The sequence below is a fragment of the Haplochromis burtoni genome, unplaced genomic scaffold (genome assembly GCF_018398535.1).
Source record: "Haplochromis burtoni strain Fernald_Lab_line unplaced genomic scaffold, NCSU_Asbu1 Contig_313, whole genome shotgun sequence".
Classification (NCBI taxonomy): domain Eukaryota; kingdom Metazoa; phylum Chordata; class Actinopteri; order Cichliformes; family Cichlidae; genus Haplochromis; species Haplochromis burtoni.
In genome coordinates this window covers 252,381-272,860 of record NW_024582674.1, presented here as the reverse complement: position 1 = coordinate 272,860, position 20,480 = coordinate 252,381, and the positions used below count along the sequence as shown (strand labels likewise).

General features: G+C 46.7%; 2 protein-coding genes across 3 annotated transcripts in view; one reads left to right on the top strand and one right to left on the bottom strand.

Annotated features, from left to right (window-relative positions):
* The window catches only part of stx1b (syntaxin 1B), a 43,580-nt gene extending 37,461 nt beyond the window's left edge, over positions 1-6,119 (top strand). The window contains exons 5-10 of the mRNA XM_005947147.3: positions 1,125-1,198; positions 2,013-2,121; positions 3,048-3,121; positions 4,276-4,413; positions 4,510-4,620; positions 4,774-6,119. Coding sequence (XP_005947209.1) covers positions 1,125-1,198; positions 2,013-2,121; positions 3,048-3,121; positions 4,276-4,413; positions 4,510-4,620; positions 4,774-4,854 — 587 coding nt within the window. The 3' untranslated portion in view covers positions 4,855-6,119. The remainder of the gene's footprint in view (positions 1-1,124; positions 1,199-2,012; positions 2,122-3,047; positions 3,122-4,275; positions 4,414-4,509; positions 4,621-4,773) is intronic.
* Positions 6,120-14,331: 8,212 nt separating this feature from the next.
* The window catches only part of si:dkey-89b17.4 (zinc finger protein 646), a 24,974-nt gene continuing 18,825 nt past the window's right edge, over positions 14,332-20,480 (bottom strand). The window contains exon 5 of one of the 2 annotated variants that reach the window (XM_005947145.2): positions 14,332-18,224. In XM_005947145.2, the coding sequence (XP_005947207.1) occupies positions 17,800-18,224 (425 nt within the window). In that variant the 3' untranslated portion in view covers positions 14,332-17,799. The remainder of the gene's footprint in view (positions 18,225-20,480) is intronic. The other variant, XM_005947146.2, reaches the window with a different exon arrangement.

Genomic DNA, 20,480 nt, shown 5'->3' with positions numbered 1-20,480 from the left:
CATAGTCTTTACATCGCCCCCTTCAGGCTGACAAGCTTATTACAAAATCCACACTTCAGGAGCGGTTCTCATGCTGTGGGCAAAAAGCCACTAAGGGATTGGCAATAATCACCCAATATAAAGAGAAACTAAGACGAATAACTAAATCAAATCAATCTACTGCGCAGTTTGTGCTGAAGTAACACAAACAAATGTTCACAGCAGACGAGGAGAAACGTGTCGGTTCCTGTTACTGCAGCCAAAGGTTTAGTGTTTGTAGGTTCAACAGTGTTTGTAGGTTCAACAGTGTTTGTGTTCACTGCAGTCAGGCTGCTTCAGTTTGACATCGCTACACTTAACAGAGCTTTTGACGCCATGTAGTCGACCTCTGCTGTCACAGCTTCTGGATTGTAATGAAGGTTTTAATCTGTGAAATTGGACTTTTATAAACACGGTTCATGTTTGAGAATTAGAAAGTATCTCTAACACCAGCTGTACAAACCACGCACGTCGTTTACGGTCAGAGCAGCGAGAAAGCAGATTTCAGCCTGAATATATGACAACAGCCCTGATTTTGACACATCGACGTCGTTTCTGTGGAGCTTCTTTGGTGTTGCATTATTCAACTTCATTCGAGCGCTGAGGCGATGAAGCAGGGTGAGGATGAGGGGGGCAGTGTTGGTGAACAGGCTGTTTAACGTCAGTTTACTGTCCCATTCTTTCATTTGTCATATGGAAAAAAAACATTTTCAAAAATGTGTTTCCCTGCTGCTCAACGTCCCCGAAGGCAGCGAGTTTCAGTTTCCTGCATGAATTCTGAAAGAGGCCAAAACACATTTAGCAGAAACACTGGACACAAGCCGCTGCGCTGGTGGAAGGATGAAAGATGTCTGTTTGCTGTTTGGAGTTTTGGTGGTTTCAGTAATTCAGTGTTGTTATTATATTGAATTACTCGCTTTCAGTCTTTGGTTGAAGTTCACTATGATAACCTTAGTTTGAAGCTGTTTAACGGTTTTCTCAGTGAACCTGCTGAACTCTGAGCGAGGCGTTCGGTCCTCGTTCGCCCTCGTTGTTTCCCGTTGGCGCGTCTGTTGCGTTGCCAGCTTTGCTTCAGCGTTGAACTCGCTCTGTTTGTTTTCCCGCAGCAATCGAGCAGAGCATCGAGCAGGAGGAGGGGCTCAACAGATCATCAGCGGACCTCAGGATCCGTAAGACGCAGGTGAGCCGTGCTTTTGTCAGGAGAGCAGATGTGACGTGGAACATCTGACCTCTGAAGCAAGCCACGTGTACGGGGTCGTTTCAGCTGCATGACAATAAATTCATACCTTTCAAGTGAAACCTCATACGTTTGTTTTGACATCACCGTTTCAAACAGGCCAGAAAGCCCTCCTCCTGACCCCTGACCCCTGCTGGATGTTAGGAGGCTATTTTGTGTTTAATTGGCCTTCCAGCTGAAATGTTAACAGCCCCTTCATGCAAGCGGTGACCCTTGACCCCGTGCTGTCACCCACTCAGGGATCCTCCCTTCCTGCTGTACCTTCCTTTCTTCTTTCTGTTCTAACGTCCTACTGAGCGTGTGCGCCTCCTCACAGGAACCATGTGACTCGGTGCTATTTGTGTTCTCCAGGCGCCCTCTCGCCTCCGCAGCTCGTCTCGTGATTTGTCTGTAATTTGACCCTGCAGTATTCTGCTTTGTCATTGGCTCCTGGCTCCCCCCACTCCTCTCCAGCAGTCTGCTCCCTGCTGCCTCTTGGTGGCAGAGAAAAAGAACTGCAACACCACTGACAGCAGTGTGCGTGCTTTATGTCTGAACGCACACACACACATGATCTGATGAGACAAAGCTTTTGATGCATTTTAAGCTTTTCAAAGCTGTTTTATTGTCATCTTATAGTTTTGTCTAAATGTGTGACACACAGGTGTAGATTTCAGGGTGGAGGCCGAACGAACCACAAAACTGCAGAGATGTTTTTTATGAATGCAGACGTGGATGAATTTATGGCTCCAGGTAAAAGTGTTCTGTGTTCCTGCAGCACTCGACATTGTCACGCAAGTTCGTGGAGGTGATGACTGAGTACAACACCACGCAGTCCAAGTACCGCGACCGCTGCAAGGACCGCATCCAGAGACAGCTGGAGATCAGTGAGTACACAACACGCCAGCAACACGCAGTCTTACTGTATGTCAGCACCATGGTTGTTCAGAGGTCAGAGGTCATCTCTCAACCTGAAGGCTCGAAGGTCTTGATGACTCTGAACTGGCTGTAGGTGAGATAAAGCTTTGAGTGGTCAGCGAGAGTAGAAAGGCAGCACAAACCTGTGGATGGAAGATAATGACAATCTAAACATCAGAGCTGCTGCTGTTTGAACCCACATCTGTCCGTGTGGGGCTGGCTCACCGCTGCCTCTGCTGGACGTCACAGGAACTGCAGCTGTTGGTGTTTCAGTCAGTTTGATGGCTGTAAATAATAAATGAGGTCAACACAGTGTGTAGATAAACATCACAGGACAACACACACACAGGGACACACACACTGATGCAGACAGATAAACAGTACAGACTGCAGAGGCCGCGTGCAGCTACTTTGCTCTCAGCAGCATCAGCTGACCTTCACACAGCTGCCAGACTTACCCTGTGTGGCCAAAAGTTTGTGGACACATGGCCACTGTGAAAACATGGAACATTTTAACGTTTTCATCATGAGCCAAAACTCTGGCCTTGATTATTTTTTAAATTCTACGTAAGTCTAGTCTCTCGGCTGTGGGTTTATACCAAGCACATGACCAAAGAGCTTGTATTAGTTATGTTCATACAGATTTCCTGTTGGATCGTGTTCAGGCGTGTAAGATAACGTGTCCAAGAACAGCGTCCCCGCTTTACTGTTTAACATCGGGCTGGATTCAGTTTAACTCTGAAGTGACTGAGTGCCATCAGCTGTTCGATTATGCGTCTCTGTTGGTGTGTTTAGCAAAACCTCATTTTCTGTCAGCTTCTTTTCCTGATTCGTCGTTTTCTCGCTGCGATGCTGTGCGACTCTAACAGTGTTGCTCTGTGTTCTCTCTCTGCAGCTGGAAGAACCACTACCAACGAGGAGCTCGAGGACATGTTGGAGAGTGGCAAGCTGGCCATCTTCACTGATGATGTAAGCAACGCACCTGAGCCCACCCGGCTTACGTTACCTGTGCCGTTCTGCATCCCGGCAAGTGTCTGGGATGCAGAACGGCCACGAGGTGCGCTGAGACATCAAGCGAACACGGCCACTGTCACATGACAGAAAGGGGACGGAGGGGGAGGGGTATGATGGGAGCTGCAGAGGTTTTTAATTTGAAGGAGTTGTGTCATGCTATTCCTGCTCCTTCAAATTAAAAGCTCCCATGTTTGCTGGTGACTGTAACTGAACACTGAGCTGCCAATCAGCACTGAGCTCGTCTGGTTGTGACGTCACAGTATAGTGACTGGGACACCAGAGGAGCTCAGGAAGAAACAGACTGACAGCAGTTGTTCGGTTACAGCAAAAAGGTAAGTCATTCTGAAAGGACTGGAGGTCAGAGGTCACAGCTGTATCCAGCATGTGCTGTTAGAAGGTTTAACTGCTAAAATATTTCATTTAGTATGAATTAAATCGAAAGATTTAAACTGCTTTCACCCTCCCAAGGTACTTCAGCTCTGCTTTCTATGTAATTGGAAGATAACATACTTCAGTACAGCTTAAAAATTTCAAATTAAAAGCCTTTCAGGAATTCAGCAGGCACAGACTTTAGCACTGAAAAGGTTTAATTTGAATCAAAGTTTAGTTTCCCTCAAGAAGAACCAAAAGAGAGCCTAAAAATATTTCACATAGTTTCACTTTTTCCACAATAAAACCATCTGAAAGGAAGATCCGATTAGTTTTACTTATCCATCGAAAAGCAGCTGAAAAATACTTTATGCTCACAAAAAATGGTTGATATTTTAATTTGAAAGATTGATTTGAAATATTGTCAAGAGATTTTTAATTGTATTGAAATTAATATAAAATGTAATTTTAATTTAATTTAATCTTTAAAAACATTTATGCATTTTTTTTCTAAATAGAACCAGTTTAATAACTTCTATAAATGAAAACATGAGAAGAGTAGAAGATCTTCGATTCTTGACTTCATTTGTACGACTTCACTGATATAAAAAATCTGATGACAATAAATATGGAGAGAAAATTAAAAAAAAACAAAAGAACAAGCAAATCAGAGTGGTGGAAAAAATCACAATTACTCCATCGCTGCTCAGAGTCGTGACCTGTGTGAACCTGCCTCGCAGATCAAAATGGACTCTCAGATGACGAAGCAGGCCCTGAACGAGATCGAGACCCGGCACACTGAGATCATCAAGCTGGAAAACAGCATCCGTGAGCTGCACGACATGTTCGTCGACATGGCCATGCTGGTCGAGAGCCAGGTGCGTCCCGTGATGCAACAGGAAATTCATGCAGCCCATCAAAGGGCTGCCATGGGGCGGTTCGAGTTAAATTCTGCCTCCCGTGTGTTTTTTTAGGGCGAGATGATTGACAGAATCGAGTACAACGTGGAGCACTCCGTCGACTACGTGGAGCGAGCCGTCTCCGACACCAAGAAGGCCGTCAAATACCAGAGCCAGGCTCGCAAGGTAAGGAATCCCGGATGAGCCCCCATTTGTGTTATGAGCGAGATGATGTGTAATTTTGTGCGCTCAGAGTTGCCCCCTGCTGGACGCTACATCCAGGTGTTAAGACTTTTGACATCTTTAACCACCGCTCTGTTTTCTGTCGTCGCCCCGCAGAAGAAGATCATGATCATCATCTGCTGTGTCATCCTCGGCGTGGTCCTGGCGTCGTCCATCGGTGGCACGCTGGGCATGTAACGCGCTCCGACACCTGCTGCCGTGACGACCGAACACCGACTGACCGACCGTCCGACCGACAGCCAGCAGAGAAAAGAAACACCAACGACGACACAAAAACTTGAAACACAAATGCAAGACAGATAACCAATCAGCTAGGAAGAGATAACGACCCAATCACAGATAAGAGGAAACACCACGGGTTCGGGTGGGGTTCAAAAAACAAGAAAAAACCACGAGAAAACACCATGACATCATAGCTGACTGACTACACTACATATACAAAAGAGGGTACAGATAAACCTATTTATTACAGATGTACATGTAAATGTATTGAACATGAAGCAACACGTGGGTTAGCTACCTGTAAAAACTGATGACCTATAATATGGCATTTACTTGTTTGTTTGCTTGTTTTGCCTCTTTTCTTATTTTTTAAAAGTTTCTTTCGTTTTTCCGGAGTCTCCGAGGACAGTGACGGCGACGGCTGCCGGGTGGGAGTTCTGCCCGTCGAGGCTCCGGAGCTTAGCGCCTTTGGGAACGAGCTCAGATAACAAAATAAAAGGCCAAAAAAAAAGAGAGAGAACATGTTTCTATCACATTCTGGAACCCTGGAGCGTTCCCGAGCTGCGCCCTGGAATACTTTCTGTTCCAGAGCGCAGACGGGAACAAGCAGCCGAAGGTTCTGGAATGTCAGCCTGCAGAACGAGCACCCTCCGGCTTTGGCAGAACACGCTCCGCCCCCTTGTTGCTAGGAGGGGTTTCACCGCTGCCTCTTTAGACCACCTCTCATTGGTTGCTCACTCCTGGCGTTCACCTCAGTCAGCCAATGAAATTAGCTTAACCTGGCGAAGCCCGGCCTGCCACGCGTTATGTAGGACGCATCAAGGACGTTGACCGTGACACGCTTCCCTCTGAGTTCGGGGGAGGGAGGAGTGTCCGCGGCAAGAACCTCCCCTTTTCGTCACACCTATCCAACCAAAGAGCCGGGGGAGGGCCTCTGGTTGTCAGGCTGAATTTGATTGGCCGGCGGCAGAAAGACCGTGACGTTTGACTGACAGGTGAACGATGGGGAAGAAGGGGACAGGAGGGTTCGGACGAGCAAGAGTCAATCTATGCAGTTTAGAAAACCACGCCTCCCCGTCACTGGGACAGCCAATGAGGATTGGGCATTTCGGTGATCTGATCAGGTCCGCGGCCGTCATCTCGAAGCTGTCACAGCTGTTCTTCCGGAAGATCCTAAAAAATGAAGAGAACGCATTAAAAAGTAAAGAAGAAAAACAAATGTAACTACAACACTAAGAAGCGCTGGTTGCCCTGGTTACCTGAGTGTCGCGGTGATATCGTTGCTTTCCCGTTTCTTGATGGGGAACGTTTGTTGCTTCGTTGTTTCCGTGGTGCTGCTGTTTTGGTGCGTGTGACGCGTCCCGTGACGTATCGGCCTGACACGATTTAGCTGTTAATGTTTAGTCTGTACGTTTTAAAGCATTCGCCCAGATCCTACCTGCAGCCCCGAGTGTGCGTGCGTGTGTGCGATTTTTCATCCACGCTGTGTGAGCGCATGAGTTGCACAGGTGCTACTGACCAGCAGAAGGTGTTCCTATTGGTGGATTTTCTCTGTGGAAGGTGGAACATGTGACACGCATACATTCATATAAATTCCCAACATATGCTGCATTCAATTGCAACCGGGAACTTGGAATTTCCAGTTTCATTAACCTGGGAAGTTTCTGATTAATATGACGTTGTTCATGAGTTCAAATCAGTTCTGAACGCCTTCGTCTGCTTTTATGTTCTCTGTGGAAAAGCAGTAAAGCAAACCTGCGGGAACGTTGACGGCTCGGATGTCATTACCAGTGCTGATTTCCAAATTCCGCGGTACATTAAATGCAGCAGTAGCTCATGCATGAACTCCATGTTTAACTTTTCATGCAGACACACTGGACACTCGCCCCCTAACTCGCGAATTCCCCGTGTTACATATCGAACCAGTGACTGCGTCGCTTATAGCATGCTGTAGCGTTAGCTTGTGTTTCGTGTAGATTATGTAGAAGCTGCTCGTTACAGATCGGTCATCAGTTTTCTTCCTTTTTTAAACATTAAAGACGTTTCTGTCCAGACTGGCACCGGGACAAAGGCGGCTGAAGATGTGGAGTAGAATTTGTTGCATTAGCGGTTAGCTGAACGTCTGCAGGACTGTCACTCCTTACAGAGACTGCTGATTAAAATAGAAATGTGACGCAGCAAACAGCCTATCTCAGGACTGCGTGCTGTGTTGAAGATCGCGCCACCGCCTGCGCTAACATGTAGGACCGCGGCGTTGAAGAGGAAGGGTCGTCTACGCTCAGGCTCTGTGATACGGAGGTTCATCTGCTTCTGTTGAGGCCTCGCTGGACGACCAAATACCACCTTAAAACCTCACGGTCCCCTCCTGCTCAGCGCTCACGATTAGTTTTGTTTGACGGCGTCTTCTCTGGTTTCACCTGTTCTGCTCTGGATCTTTTAGCTGGACCCTGATCGGGTTTCCGACGTCCCTGACTTATAGTTTTTGTTTCATGTTTCCTGAGAAATGTATTATTTGAAGCTTTTCAGAGACAGGGCTTTAAAAAACAGAACATGCCGCCTTTCATAACAAGTCAAAGCTGTTTTTTGCTTCCTTGCTCTGTAGAGACCTGCCGACAGGAAGCTGACATTAGCTTTTGTTTGCCAGCTCGAGCGTTGGAAAGCGGATGTTGTTTTGTGGAAAACGTGTTTTCTTACCCATCACAGTAGCTAGCATTAGCTTTAGATGTCTGTGGTGCCGTGTAGACGATTGTTAGGTTTTGTTTCATTCTTGGCTTCCCAAAACCAAAACGTAACGCGCGTTCACCAAAGCTTCGCAGACACCGTCCCCGCCCCGACTCCTCCAAAGAGCCCAGCAGATGTGTGGTCATGTGCCGTGTCTGTAGATGTAGGTCGATCTCGCACTTTTCTCTCTGCCCATTCGTTCCATTCTGGTTTTAGGTGTTTTCACATGTAGAGCTGTCAATTCAATATGAACCAGTGTGCTTGTTTTACCTGCGTTTACATGTCTCACGACTCCCTCGGACATTTAGAGAACCTAAACCCACGTCCCCATTGGCTGCTTCGTTCATCGTTCTTTGTTCGTTCGAGCGGTTGACGGTTGTCCAGGCGGCGTCGCAGTCGTCGCGGCAGTCTCGGGTTGGTGGTTGTGGTGGATGCGAGGATGCCGTCATAGCACCAGCCAGCTTGTTGACACTGATTTTGCCATGTGTGAGTGTTTGTTTTCTGTAAAGTTCCCGCTCCTGCGTGGCGGTCACTTGTCGGGTCCCGCCGCCATACTCTCGAAAAAATGGACAAAACCTCATGAAACCCACGCAGGCAACAGTTGGAGATTCGGCTAAGTGAAGGTTCAAATGGTCGTCGGCACGTCTGCCCGCCCCGTCCTCTCGTCTCTTCCTGTCGTGCTGTAGATGTTTGGTTGTACAAAAAGATGGCGCAGAGGGTCGGAGTCTGCCCCCTCCCTTCGCCCTGCAGACCCCGCCCATCACACTGTGTGTACTACTTATAATAATGGTAATAAAAAAGGCATGCAAAAGCGTTGTGGAGTTTGCATGATGGTGTTTTTTGTACCCCACCTCCCCGCCTCACCCTTCACGTCGTGCACTTTACCGCCAATCAGACCCCGTTTGGTTTCTATGGAAACACTTCACAGTTACTTTCGTTTGTGACGCATCATTTTTACGAAGTTTTCTTCAGAGACCGGTGTGATGTTTAAATAAATGTGAAAGGTTAAATTCCCACGAACTCCAGCCCTCCCGCCGGGTTCGGACGCCTCCGTCACCTCCCGATGTCTGCGTGTTCGCTTCCACTGTTGCATTTGTGTGTGTGCGTGTGCGTGTTGAAGCAGCACGAGTGTGTTTCAGTGTGCGAAGCGTCCAATCGCAGGTGGGCGGGTTGCAGCAGGTTTCAAAATTCCACTTTTTTTTTTTTTTAGATTGCGACAGAAGCGAGGAGAGAAGCTTGCAGACGCCATGATCACTGTTACCGCCGTGGCGTTGATTCGATTCAGACCAAAGCATTTCCGCCCTCCCCTCCAAATGTTCGCCGCTAATCTCAAAGAGCACAACGCGAGTCGAGTTTACAAACAGAGAATAAATATACAAATAGAAAAGATTAAACGCCAGCCCCGCCCCCTCCGCTGCCATCAATCAGACCGACCCGCCTCTCTCCCTCCACCTTCAGAGTCCGAACTGAAAACATGACACATCCGTGAAGTGAGTCCCAGTTGGTTTGCGTCTTCACGCTGCAGGATCAACGCTCCTCTGCAGGGTTACAGGCCACGCCGCCCACATACCTCCGAACAGCCGGAGAGAGAAAGTTAAACATCAGCAGATTTGGTCAAAGGTTGATCTCTGATCCTCCAGCGAGCATCCTGTGCGAGAGGCCGACTGCAGTCGTGTGACATCACATGTGTACGCAACAAAAATACAAACAAACATAAATCTGAGTCACATCCGGATGTTCGCCGCCGTTCAGCCTTTCTGTTGTTTCCATTTCTGACAGAGCGGGCGCACAACGCTGGAAAAAATCACGTGAAGAGAGTTTGAGCGCGACACGCGAGACGCCATAGCCTGACTCGCCGTTAGCCCGTGTGGGAGTAATGCGGTGTGGGCCGACCCTGACTCGGGGGTCGCGTTCCAGCGCTCTGCGGTTATTTCTGCACGCTGACTCGTGAGCACAGCCGCGTCTGTCTTCGCCGCTTCGTCGCTCTTCCGCTGTGGCGCAGTTAAGCCGCCTCCACGCTGATTTTTGTCTTCCTGAAACTATTGTGAAAAACCAAAACGTGCTCGGCGCCCCGCTCTGGGTGATGACATCACAAACATGTTCAGTGTTCTTTATTTGGCGCTCGCGCTCGTCCCGTTGCTCTCCGACAGTATTCACTTTAAACAGTGTTTATGTTCTCTAGTGGGAGGGTTGGGAGGGGTTAGGGGAGGGGCCATAGAGACAGACCACGCCCATAACCACCCCTGCCATAACAAGTAGGAAAGACACTGAAATAACATTGTTATCCTCATTATTACTGTTGTTATTACTATGATTATTACCAAACAGACAAATAAAGATGCAGTAAACATTTGCAAAAACCCGGAGGGAGACCGAACGGCTTCACACAACGTGATCGAATCAACTTTAAAAATGGAGGTGATGACGATTCTATAATAGCAATGATTTAAAGAAGTACAAAGGAGTTATGTTATCATAATAATAGTAGTCATATTGAATATTGAATGCTCGCAATTTTGTCAAACTGAAACTGGATTCTTTGTGTTATGTAATTATTGTAAATAACTTCAAAGAGAGAAAAAATGACTTGCATGTCTATGTATAAATCTACTGAGATATCTATTCCCGTCAAAGTCTGCACGTAGGCCGGCCTCTGGCCTCTTTCGCCCGCCCTTGCTGTGGCGCCCCCTCTGTTCGTACCGTGCAGCTGAGTTGCGACAGCAGAGACTAGGAGAAACTTGGCTTCCTATTGTCGCGTCTGCACACGCTCAGTTCAGAAGCTGTGTCTGCGCCCACCTGTGGACGGAGAAGGCACGGCGGTGTTTTTAGTAGCAGGACGCCCGCTGAGCGGTGCCGCCGTCCCTTTGAGTGCCCGTGTCTCTTAGTTTCTTTCTGAAGGAGCGAATGAAAACACTACACAGGTTTTTGCGGCACAAATGCAGCCACGCCTCCATCTGTTACCCCAGGTCCAGAGGCTCCACCCACTGGCTCCTCTGATGAAAGTGCTTCCCTCCATATTAGGAAATTTAAGCCCGCCTTCAGGGCTTCCCAGGCCACACCTGCACGTCACTTTGGAAGCCAAGTTAGCAGTTTTAAACTCTCCCTCTCTCGCCGTCCTGTTCAATCTCAGCTGAAGCAAGCTCGCCAAACGACACACCGAAAGCTCCGCCTCTTTACCTGACTGCTTCCTCAGAGTTTAGCCTGAGCCTAGGTCTAAAAGAACAGACTCAACCTGCCAGCACTTAGCCATATCCAATATCATCCTGCTGCACTGTAAACAATCTGACTGGCGAAAGTGGCTTGGTGTCACGGTGCCAGGTTGCTTACGCCCGTCAGAACCGAGACTCGGCACGTTAATGGAGTCGTCCATCTTAGTAGAAGAATCGTCGTCTCAGATGGTTAGATGACCTTCGGTCTGCCGCCGCAGTCTTCCTTCTGCGTGGCTTTTCCATCGTTTAGTCCTCACGAGTTCCTGGAGGAGGTCTCAGCTCCAGACGACACGCAGGTGAAGCGGTCCACTTCCTGTGGTTTCACCTGGTCTGACGGCTCAGCGTCACCTCCACGCCACGGCCACCAGCGCCACCACCTGGTTTCAGGCCCGCTCTCTAGCCTCACACAGGCCTAACCTGACGAAGCGTGCAATATTCAGAGAAACAAGGGCTTGTCTTTATCATGCAGAGGCGTTGGCCATGGCACGGGAACTTCAGACGCCGTAACTGCGACAGCACAAGCGTGAACCCCACCTGACTTTTAGGGCGTGGGATGAGTGAGGAACAAAGCTATCTCGGGGGAGGGGGACGGCAGGTGGAGGCGGAGCCCTGAGGTCAGAAAAAAGCAAAGCGCTGAATAAGAGAGAGGACAGGGGCGCCGCGCGCAACTTTGACCGGAAATGCAACTTGTGTCCCGTTTTTTTTGTGTGTGTATGTGTGCGTAGCGTAATGTAAAAGCGATCTGTCCCCCCCCACTCCACCTCACCACCCCAACCCTCTCCCCCCTCCAGAAAGAAAACATTCCCCCCCCGACCCTGCCCCCTCCAGCCCCCGCCTCCCCCGTCCTCCCCCCTCTCTTGTACTGCTGTTGGCTGTTCTGTTTAGTTCATGTGACGTGCCAGTATTCCCCCCACCTCCTCACCCCTTGCCCACCCCCTCCTCTCTCCTGCCCCCTCCGCCCTCTCTCGCTCTCCCCCTCCTCTCTCTCTCTCTCTCTCTCTCTCTCTCTTCATGGATCTTTAAGATGACAACTCTATGCAGATGCTGTCTTTTATAAGTGTGTCAAAATTTTAATTTAAAATAAAAACTTTAAAAAAAACAAACCCTGACAGACATATTGAAATGATAACAAAAAAGAATAAAGAAAAGGATTGTTCAGTGTACCCTCGCAGCGTCTCCGGATCTTTATTGCTTTGTCTCTGTTTAATCTCTCGCACTCACCTGGCTGCAGGTGTGAGCATTTAAAGGCTTCGTTTACTGGGAAAGTACCTGCATGTCGGCTGCACCTGTTCAGCTGCTCACCAACGTCTAATCATCCAAACACAGGGCGGCAGCACGTGCATTCAGGTATGTGGACATGATGAAGCTGAGCCTCAGAGTGAGGAAGAAACGTGATTTCAAAGACCTTGAACGTGGCACGTGGTTGTTGACCACTTTCAGCTGATAGGTAGGCAAAAGGCAGTCAACTAAACTCTCAATCAACGTGCAGAAGAGCATCTCTGAGCCTTCAAGCAGCAGAAGACCACACCGGTGTCACACTGTCATTAAGAACAGGACACTGAGGCTACATGGGTCAGTACTACAGGTAGAAACATGGGGGGCACCATCAAGAAGGCCCTGAGTAAATGTGGTTATTCCAGCTGGACATTTGTCAGGTGCAGGAGGATTACCAGGATTTATACATCGGGGAAACCAAACAACCGCTGGCTACAACACAGCAGAGCCACCTCGTCAGGCCAGGACTCTGCAGTCTGTTCACACCTACAGGCCAGTGGACACTCTTTCAATGATGAGGATGTAACATCCTGGACAGGGAGGAACGCTGGTTTGAGGGCGGAGTCAAGGAGGCCATTTATGTGAAAAGGGAAAGACCGTCTCTGAATCGAGGAGGGGCCTAAGGGTCCATCTGTCACCATCTTACATGCTGTGATTGCAGCCATTCCCCAACTCTCTGTGAATGGGACTCATGGTTGTTGATCAGTGGTCATGAGAATTTGCATATTAATGATCATAAACTGACCCCCCAGCCCGTTGTTCCTTCAGTGGGCTGGTTTCAGTCATTGTGCAAATGTCCTGTTTATAAGATTGAAACCTGCAGTCAGCTGAGACTGAAGACGTCACCTGATGATGACGAAACGTTTCTCCCTCTGAAGACGTCCAGATGAGCAGAATCAGCTTTCTGGGATTCCCTGTTTCAAAGCTCAGATCATCTCAGAGTGATTTCATGAAAATGACGATGAGTTCATTGCACTCAGTCACAGATCAGTCCGACAGAGCAGGTATGGGATGTGGAGGATCAGGAGATTGTCACCATGGATGCAGCAGCTGTGTGATGATTTCACGATGATGTCACATCAACATGGAGCCAAATCTCAGCAGCTGAATCTGAGCATAAAGATTAATTCTTCATGTTGTTTAGACTCCACTGAAAGAACAGCGGAGTCCAATCTGGTACTAGCACAGTGCAGCTAATGAAATGACGCGTTTGATATGTGCGTTCTTGATCCGCAGTCATCAGCAGAGAACTGAATCTACAGATTTCCACTGCAGAGAAGCTGAAATGGAGGAAACGTTATCAGGACACTGCAAAACTGTGAGCTGACACTTCTTCTAGCACCACTAAAACCATCCCAAGGAGGCTGATGGCGTGGACCCGAGAACAGATCTGTGCTCCATCGTTAGGTTCCTGTTTGTTTATCTGTGTCATTTCATTAGTTTAGGTTTAATTATTACCAGAAGCCTCATCGGGCCGATGGAAAATAATCTTTTACTTTAGTTTCTGTTAATTTCTTGTTGTCAGTAGCAACCGATGCCTGTGATTGTCCCAGAGCACATTTTGAATCAACACTGTGGGCATTTGCAGATTTCTAGTTGTTACACTGTGGAAATGAAATGAAGGTGAGTGTTATTAACCCTCTGGGGTCAAACAACATGCCACACCTCCAAATCACGTACCACCTTTTCTTACTAGTGGAAAAGTGTAAACATGTCGACCAATAAAAATGATACGGAACAATGTGGGATTTAATTATTTGGTAGGAACAGAGAAACGTTTTGGGAATGATGGCGCTGAGAGCGAGTTTTGCGATGTGTAGCGTGTTTGGAGTGTGTAGTTAGTGTGTAGTTTTTGTTTTGTTGTGTGTGTCAGAACAACACTATCACATTTGCTGCCAAAAAGCCACCAAAGACAGATTGCAGCGTAAACGCTGAGTGATGCACCTCCTGCTGTCAGGCCTGTGGTGCTCTCCTCTGTGGACTAACTTGAATAATTTGAGTATCATCTTAACTGTGACACCTGATTGTTCTCTCGTTTTAGTTTAAAATGGTTATATAAATAATAGGGTGGCTGCAAATCAGGGTAAATAGTTTCGTATAACTTTATTGTTTACAACATGTGTGCATAAGTTAATAAAATTTACAGTTTATATTTGCATTTAAAGTTATGAAAGTGATTCACTAAACAGGTAAAAAATATAACTTTTTCTCTACTTGGTTTCTATTTTTTTTACAATGTGTCAATGAAAAAATAACTGTAAATTCAGACATGTGAGGCAAAAATATTTTTAAGGGTAAAATCAAACTGTAGTAAATAATGAGCAGTTATACCCGGGAGCCCGGAGGGTTAACCTGATACATCATGAAAAAATAGGTTTACAGTTCTGGTGAAAAATGTTTCATGATGCTGTAGATTTCTGACATTTTGTGTAAATGTAAGCAACAGTGTAGCTTTCTATATGTTCTGCATGCTTATTTATGATACAGGCTATATGTTTGTGAAGGTTCTCAGTCATCCATCCAGGTCATTGTAGCCTAAGGAGCATGGAAAGAAAAGTCTGGACGTCCCACCTCTCATTCGAGAAGCTTCTTCAGTCATGGACCCCCCCATTAGGTAGAGGACCAATAGGGGATCCATGACCCTCTTGCGGACACTCCCATAGGGCTTAAAATCTGGGACTCTCCACCAATTGCGCTTAAAACTGAAAAACTGAAACGTCTTCAAGAAAACTTAAAAAAAAGAAGCCCAGATGGTTTTTTTCTTTCAAGCTTTCTTTCCAAGCTCCTTAGACCATCCAGGCTATACATAGATTCAAAATTCACATTTTATGTAACTGAAATGCTTAATTATGTGGGGTAAGAAAAAGTTAAGAGTATATTTATACGAAATGTGTGTATACTTACTGCATTTGATGTTTTATAACAGTGTATAATTCATATTAAAGGATGTAACACCTGCAAGTGTGTAAAATAATGGCTTTGATTTTGCCACCCTAAGAAATGTCTCTAGATCCACCCCTGACGTCTGGGACAACAGGGCATCCCCAAAACATATACATATGACAGGGGTACAGCCCCTCGGTAGGCTTCCAGACGCTGACCAACCCGCTTTATCAAATGGGTGGAAGAAGTGGCAACAACAGAAAAGTCTAAATCTAAACAAGTAATTAATCACACTAATACTTGGGTTGAACCAACCTGATCTCGCGTGTTCTCACGGCTCTCTGAGGTTACAGCAGCACGTTATTTCATGTCTCTCGAACATTAGAAAACGGGAGTTCCACAAGGTTCGGTTTTGGGTCCACTATGCTTTAATTAGACATGAACGAGTTACCAGACAGCTAAAGACGCAGAGGGTCAACTGTGAATGTAAAACTGTAAAAACCGTGAATAACACAGCGCTAACGGGAGGAAATAAACACAGAGATACAGAGATGAGCAGGAAGTCCCTAAAGAATCAGCTACAAACGCATCACATCAGTACCGTCAGTGTTCTCCATCTTAGTTTGTGTCTGACAGTCACAGGCTTGTGGTCCAAACTCCAGTTAGTCTGACTGAAGTCGAGGGTGCACTGTTGTCTCTGCTTGTCTGTTTTTTCACTGATTTTCCTCAGAGACAAAACTGCGTGGCTCCTGACACCAGCTTCGTCCACAGAGGAAACCCACAGTGGCGTCCGACCTCTGATGGACGCGTGCAGGGAAACATTTCTGCGTTTCATCAGTTTCTCTCAGATTTATCACAGAAAAAAACTTCAAAATCCAGACGAGGAGATAAATGAACCGATATAATCTCACAAATTACTCTCCAGATTATCACACAGTATGACGTCATTTATTTCTCTAATAGTAATCACCTAAGTACCTATCAGAGCTTTAGTTTACACACCAGAGCTCGTCTACAAACATCTAAACCTTAACAGTTACTTGATGTTATAATTACAAAGAAAAAAATAGAAAACTTCACATCATTATAAGAAAAAAATTATTATTATTACGAGATCAATTTTCTCCTTTGAAGTGACAGCACTGGGCCTCCATATTTAACTGGATTTTATTTTGGGGACCAGGTGAGGAGGAAGGTGAACAGAGGCCTCCAGAAAGTTCACAAACCACACGTCAGATTTCAGCCTCCCCTCGGGGGTACAGCAACAGCTGAGGAAGATGATGAGTTTTCATCCTTAGCAATAATCAGAAACACTGAGAACATTTTTTAAAAAGACCCACAATCCCCCTGGTGTCTGCTGCCGAGGAGCCAGAACATGCCATCCATCAGAGAGGTCCGTCTGAGGCGGGGTCAAAGACCTGAGCACCGTTAGTATCGCCGGGGAGGAACTCGAGTTCCCACCAGGAGCAAAAGTCCGGAGAGGTCCTCGTCACACAGCAAACCTGAACACCAGCTGTGAGGGTTTCAGTTTCCTCTGACTTGCATAAATCTGCTGCAGTTGGTGAACATGATGAAATATTCTATCAAAGAAACGCTGGAAATGCTAAACATGTAGTTTTAAACTTCCTGGGCAACGCAGGCGACCTGCACTTTCTCTAACATCCACTAGAGACAACAAAACAGCTGCATGGCTCCAGTTTTATGTGGCCTGCTATGTATGGGGGCGTGGCCTCTTTGACTGACAGATGGATAGTGACACAGGCGGCTGTGGCTGCTAGCTGTCTGTGAGGCTTCAGACCAATAATACGTCTGCAGCTAAAAGACGGTCTGAGGAGGCGGGGCAAGAGTTTAGGTGCACAGTGAAATCTGAGATTGTTCATTGGATGTTGCTGAGCACTGTTAGCAGGTAACTCCGTCTCTGCGACGCTCCCCAAACAGTCTGTGATAACAACCCAGCTGTTATTCAAATATGGCCACTTCAAACCCAACACGGCGCCAACAACGAGGTTTCAAACATTCAGAAACCAACGGACGACATCCATCAGTTATACACTGGCTAACAAAGATCATCAGGTTGCCTGATAACTACACAAACTACAGGCCGCTGCTTCAACTCAGCCACTTCAAATGTCATCAGGTTGTTAAAAGATCATTATAAGTCATCGTGTGTGAATGGGTGAATGACTGAATGTGTAAAGCGCTTTGAGGTCCTTAGGGACTAGTAAAGCGCTATACAAACACAGGCCATTTACCATCGTCACCACCATATTTACGGCTTGGCCGAGCCACGTCGTCCATCCACCACAGAACATCTGTGTCTAGCTAATCTAAGCTGAACCTCAGCCTCATCAGGTTTTGGTGCCCTAATCTCACCAGACAGGAACTGAAAAAATCGAAACCAGATGTAAACCAAAAGTCTGACACGGTTAGTCCAGCCAATCAATGAGCACCAAGCTCTCCGTTAGTTTAATGTAAGGATAACAGCCGAGGCAGCTAACAGGTACGTGAGGATCTCTGCTGATTCGCCCTCTGAACTGTGACATCACAAAATTATTTGGGGAAACTTTCCTGAATGTGGATCTTAGTTCAGATTTCAGCCGGAAGGATTAAATTGAGGTTGAATTAAACGGTCATATTGTTTGTTACGCCCCTAATCTCCTCAATGTGCTCAGATGGTGCTAATTGGCCACACCTAGTCCGGTGTGGTATTCGTCGCCTTTTTTATGTTGCGGCTTTTGAGCAGGGTCGTAACATGTTGGAGGAGACGATGCTGTCCGGGTCTGTCAGACTGGAGAACTGCGAGGCCGGATGGTCAGAAAGGTCTGGAGGAGACGGCAAGGAAGGCCGAAGACCGGCTTCTGGACAGCAGCGGGCTCTTCCAGTGCACCTTCATGTGGTGCCTCAGGTTGGACTTGGAGGAGAAGCGCTTGTCGCACTGCTGGCAGGAGAACGGCTTCTCCTTGGTGTGGATGCGGCGGTGGCAGATGAGCGCTGTGGAAACCCTGAAGGACTTCCCGCAGTCAGGGCACTGGTAGCGTTTGGGCTCAGTGTGGATGCGCCGGTGGTTCTTCAGGGACATCAGGTTGGGGAACTCCTTCTGGCACGAGCTGCAGAAGTAGGTCCCGGTCTTGTGGCTGTTCTTGTGGTTGAGCAGGGAGCTGGCGTGGCGGTACGAGCGACCGCATTGGCCGCAGACGAAGCTCCTGGAGCTGCTGCTCGAAACCACCGGCCTCAGATCTGGGAGGAGAGAAACACGAAGGTTTCAGTTCAGGGTAACCCACAAAGGGTCTGTCGGCTCTGAAGCTCACTGTCAGATCAGCCAATCACAGAGTCGGAATATTATGTTGTCACTCCAATTTTCCAACCAGGAAAAGCTGGAAAACACCCCCAAAGCCTCCAAACTTCTTTGGAATTTTGAAACGAGCGGCTCGAGTATGTCATTTATCAAGTCAGTGACGAGAACGACCGGCCACCGAATACGAAGCAAAGCCGGAGGGTTTATTTTAGGGAGTGTGCTGTGCAACCATCCCGAGCTTCCTTCAGGTAACACTGATGGGAAATATCTGAACAGTAACACCTGTGTTACGCCTGTCACGCACTGCCTGCAGCTCCTGTGATTGGCTGCTTCCGTACCTCTTATCTTGTCTCCTCAGCTCCACTGTCAAAGCCCTGCACAGGTGTGAGCCACGTGAACACATACATGGGTTATATATGCAGGACCATAATGAACGGCATCACGTTTCTGACGCTCGTGAGATTTTTCTAAAAAAGGAATTAAAGTCACAGGATGTGAAGAGTTTCATTATAAACTGATAAACTACAAACGTGTGACATGACTACGTGTCCGATAAACGCTAAAACACTTTAATTACGTGATTATGTTTTTTAGTGTGAATTAAAGATCAGATTGTCATCATCAACATTAGACTGCAGAAAATAAACACATGAATTAAATCCTCAGATAAACATCAGAAAATTACAAAATCATTTCATTTAACAAACATCATAATTACTGGTGCCTTAAATCAGGGGCGTCCAACTCCAGGCCTCGAGGGTCGATGTGCTCAGGTTTTAAACGTGTCCTCGATCCACACAGATGATTTACATGTGTTCTCCAGAGGCCTGTTAATGAACTCATTTAATTCAGGGTGATATCTGAAACCTGCAGGACACCGGCCCTGGAGTTCCCCACCCCTGCCTTAAAACAAAAACCCATTTATACGTCAGCGACTCGATCGTCTTTTAAAGCTGTATGCTTGCTCTTATTATGAACTAATGATAACTTAATGATAACACCTTCGGCTGTTTCCTGGGGGAGAAGTGTCCAAAGATCCAAAATCATCGGTGATGACACAGAAAAACCTTTCTGTCACACATTTCATAACTCTGTGCTGTCAGCTTTTACATTAACAACATAGTGATGCTGAATTATTATTGTGACTCAGAGTAACTTATTAATAGTAATTAAACACATCTAATAATGAGCAAACATCATTTATGGGATAAAAACTGCAGTTTTTCCTTCAGTGAGTGAAACATGGATTTTTATTACTGTATTATCTGCACTATGAGGCGCACTTAAAATCCTTTATTTTCTCAAAAATTGACAGTGTGCCTTATGTATGAATTCTGGTTGTGCTTACTGACCTTGAACCGATTTTCTGTGCTACACGGCGCTCAAAAATCTGTCAAAAAAAAAACGTTTTAGTACGACTTTGGTAGCTACGAAGCCGCGCCGCTTGATGGATTGTTGGAGCCTCACGGAGTAATCTGGGTCCTGGGTCCTTGGGCTAGCTGGTATATAATGATGTGCTACATGATCGCTAGCGACACAGCTATGTTTGCATAAACACAGTGAAGCTGGAGGATGAACGCTAACTTCTTTCCACTCAATAAAAGTTAACGTGAAGGTTCCTGCTGGTTAGAGACAAATACAGTCGCATGGCAGGATGCTGTAAACGGACCAAACTTCAGTCAGAACAACTGAGATAATCCATCCACAATACAAGGTTAGTCATTAATATACTGCAACAACATGGGAACAGAGCAGCTGTGATAGAATCCAGCATTAATGAATCGATGGTACAGAAGTGGAGGAAGCAAGAAGAATTAGTCTGTTTTGTTTCGCTTAATGCGCCTTATAATCCGGTGCGCCTTAAGGTCCAAAAATAAAATAAAATACGGTAATAGCAGCTGTGTGTGTCACAAACATTAGACTCGTAGTCGTGTGAAAACAACTTTACTTCACTGACGCTGTAAAAACCTTCAGACCGTCTGCACTCTGATACTAAAAGCTGGAGATGCATTCAACAGGTTCTGCACCAACTTCCTGCCAACACCAGTGAAGGTGCCGGGAGAGACGTCGATGTGGACGGAGTGAAAACACCGAGTGTCACTGTGTTTTTCAGCTATTTATTTTCAGTACTCAGCAGTAGGGTTATAGTTTATGGACAAGATCTTCTGTTACGAAATGAATTATCAAAACATAGTTTA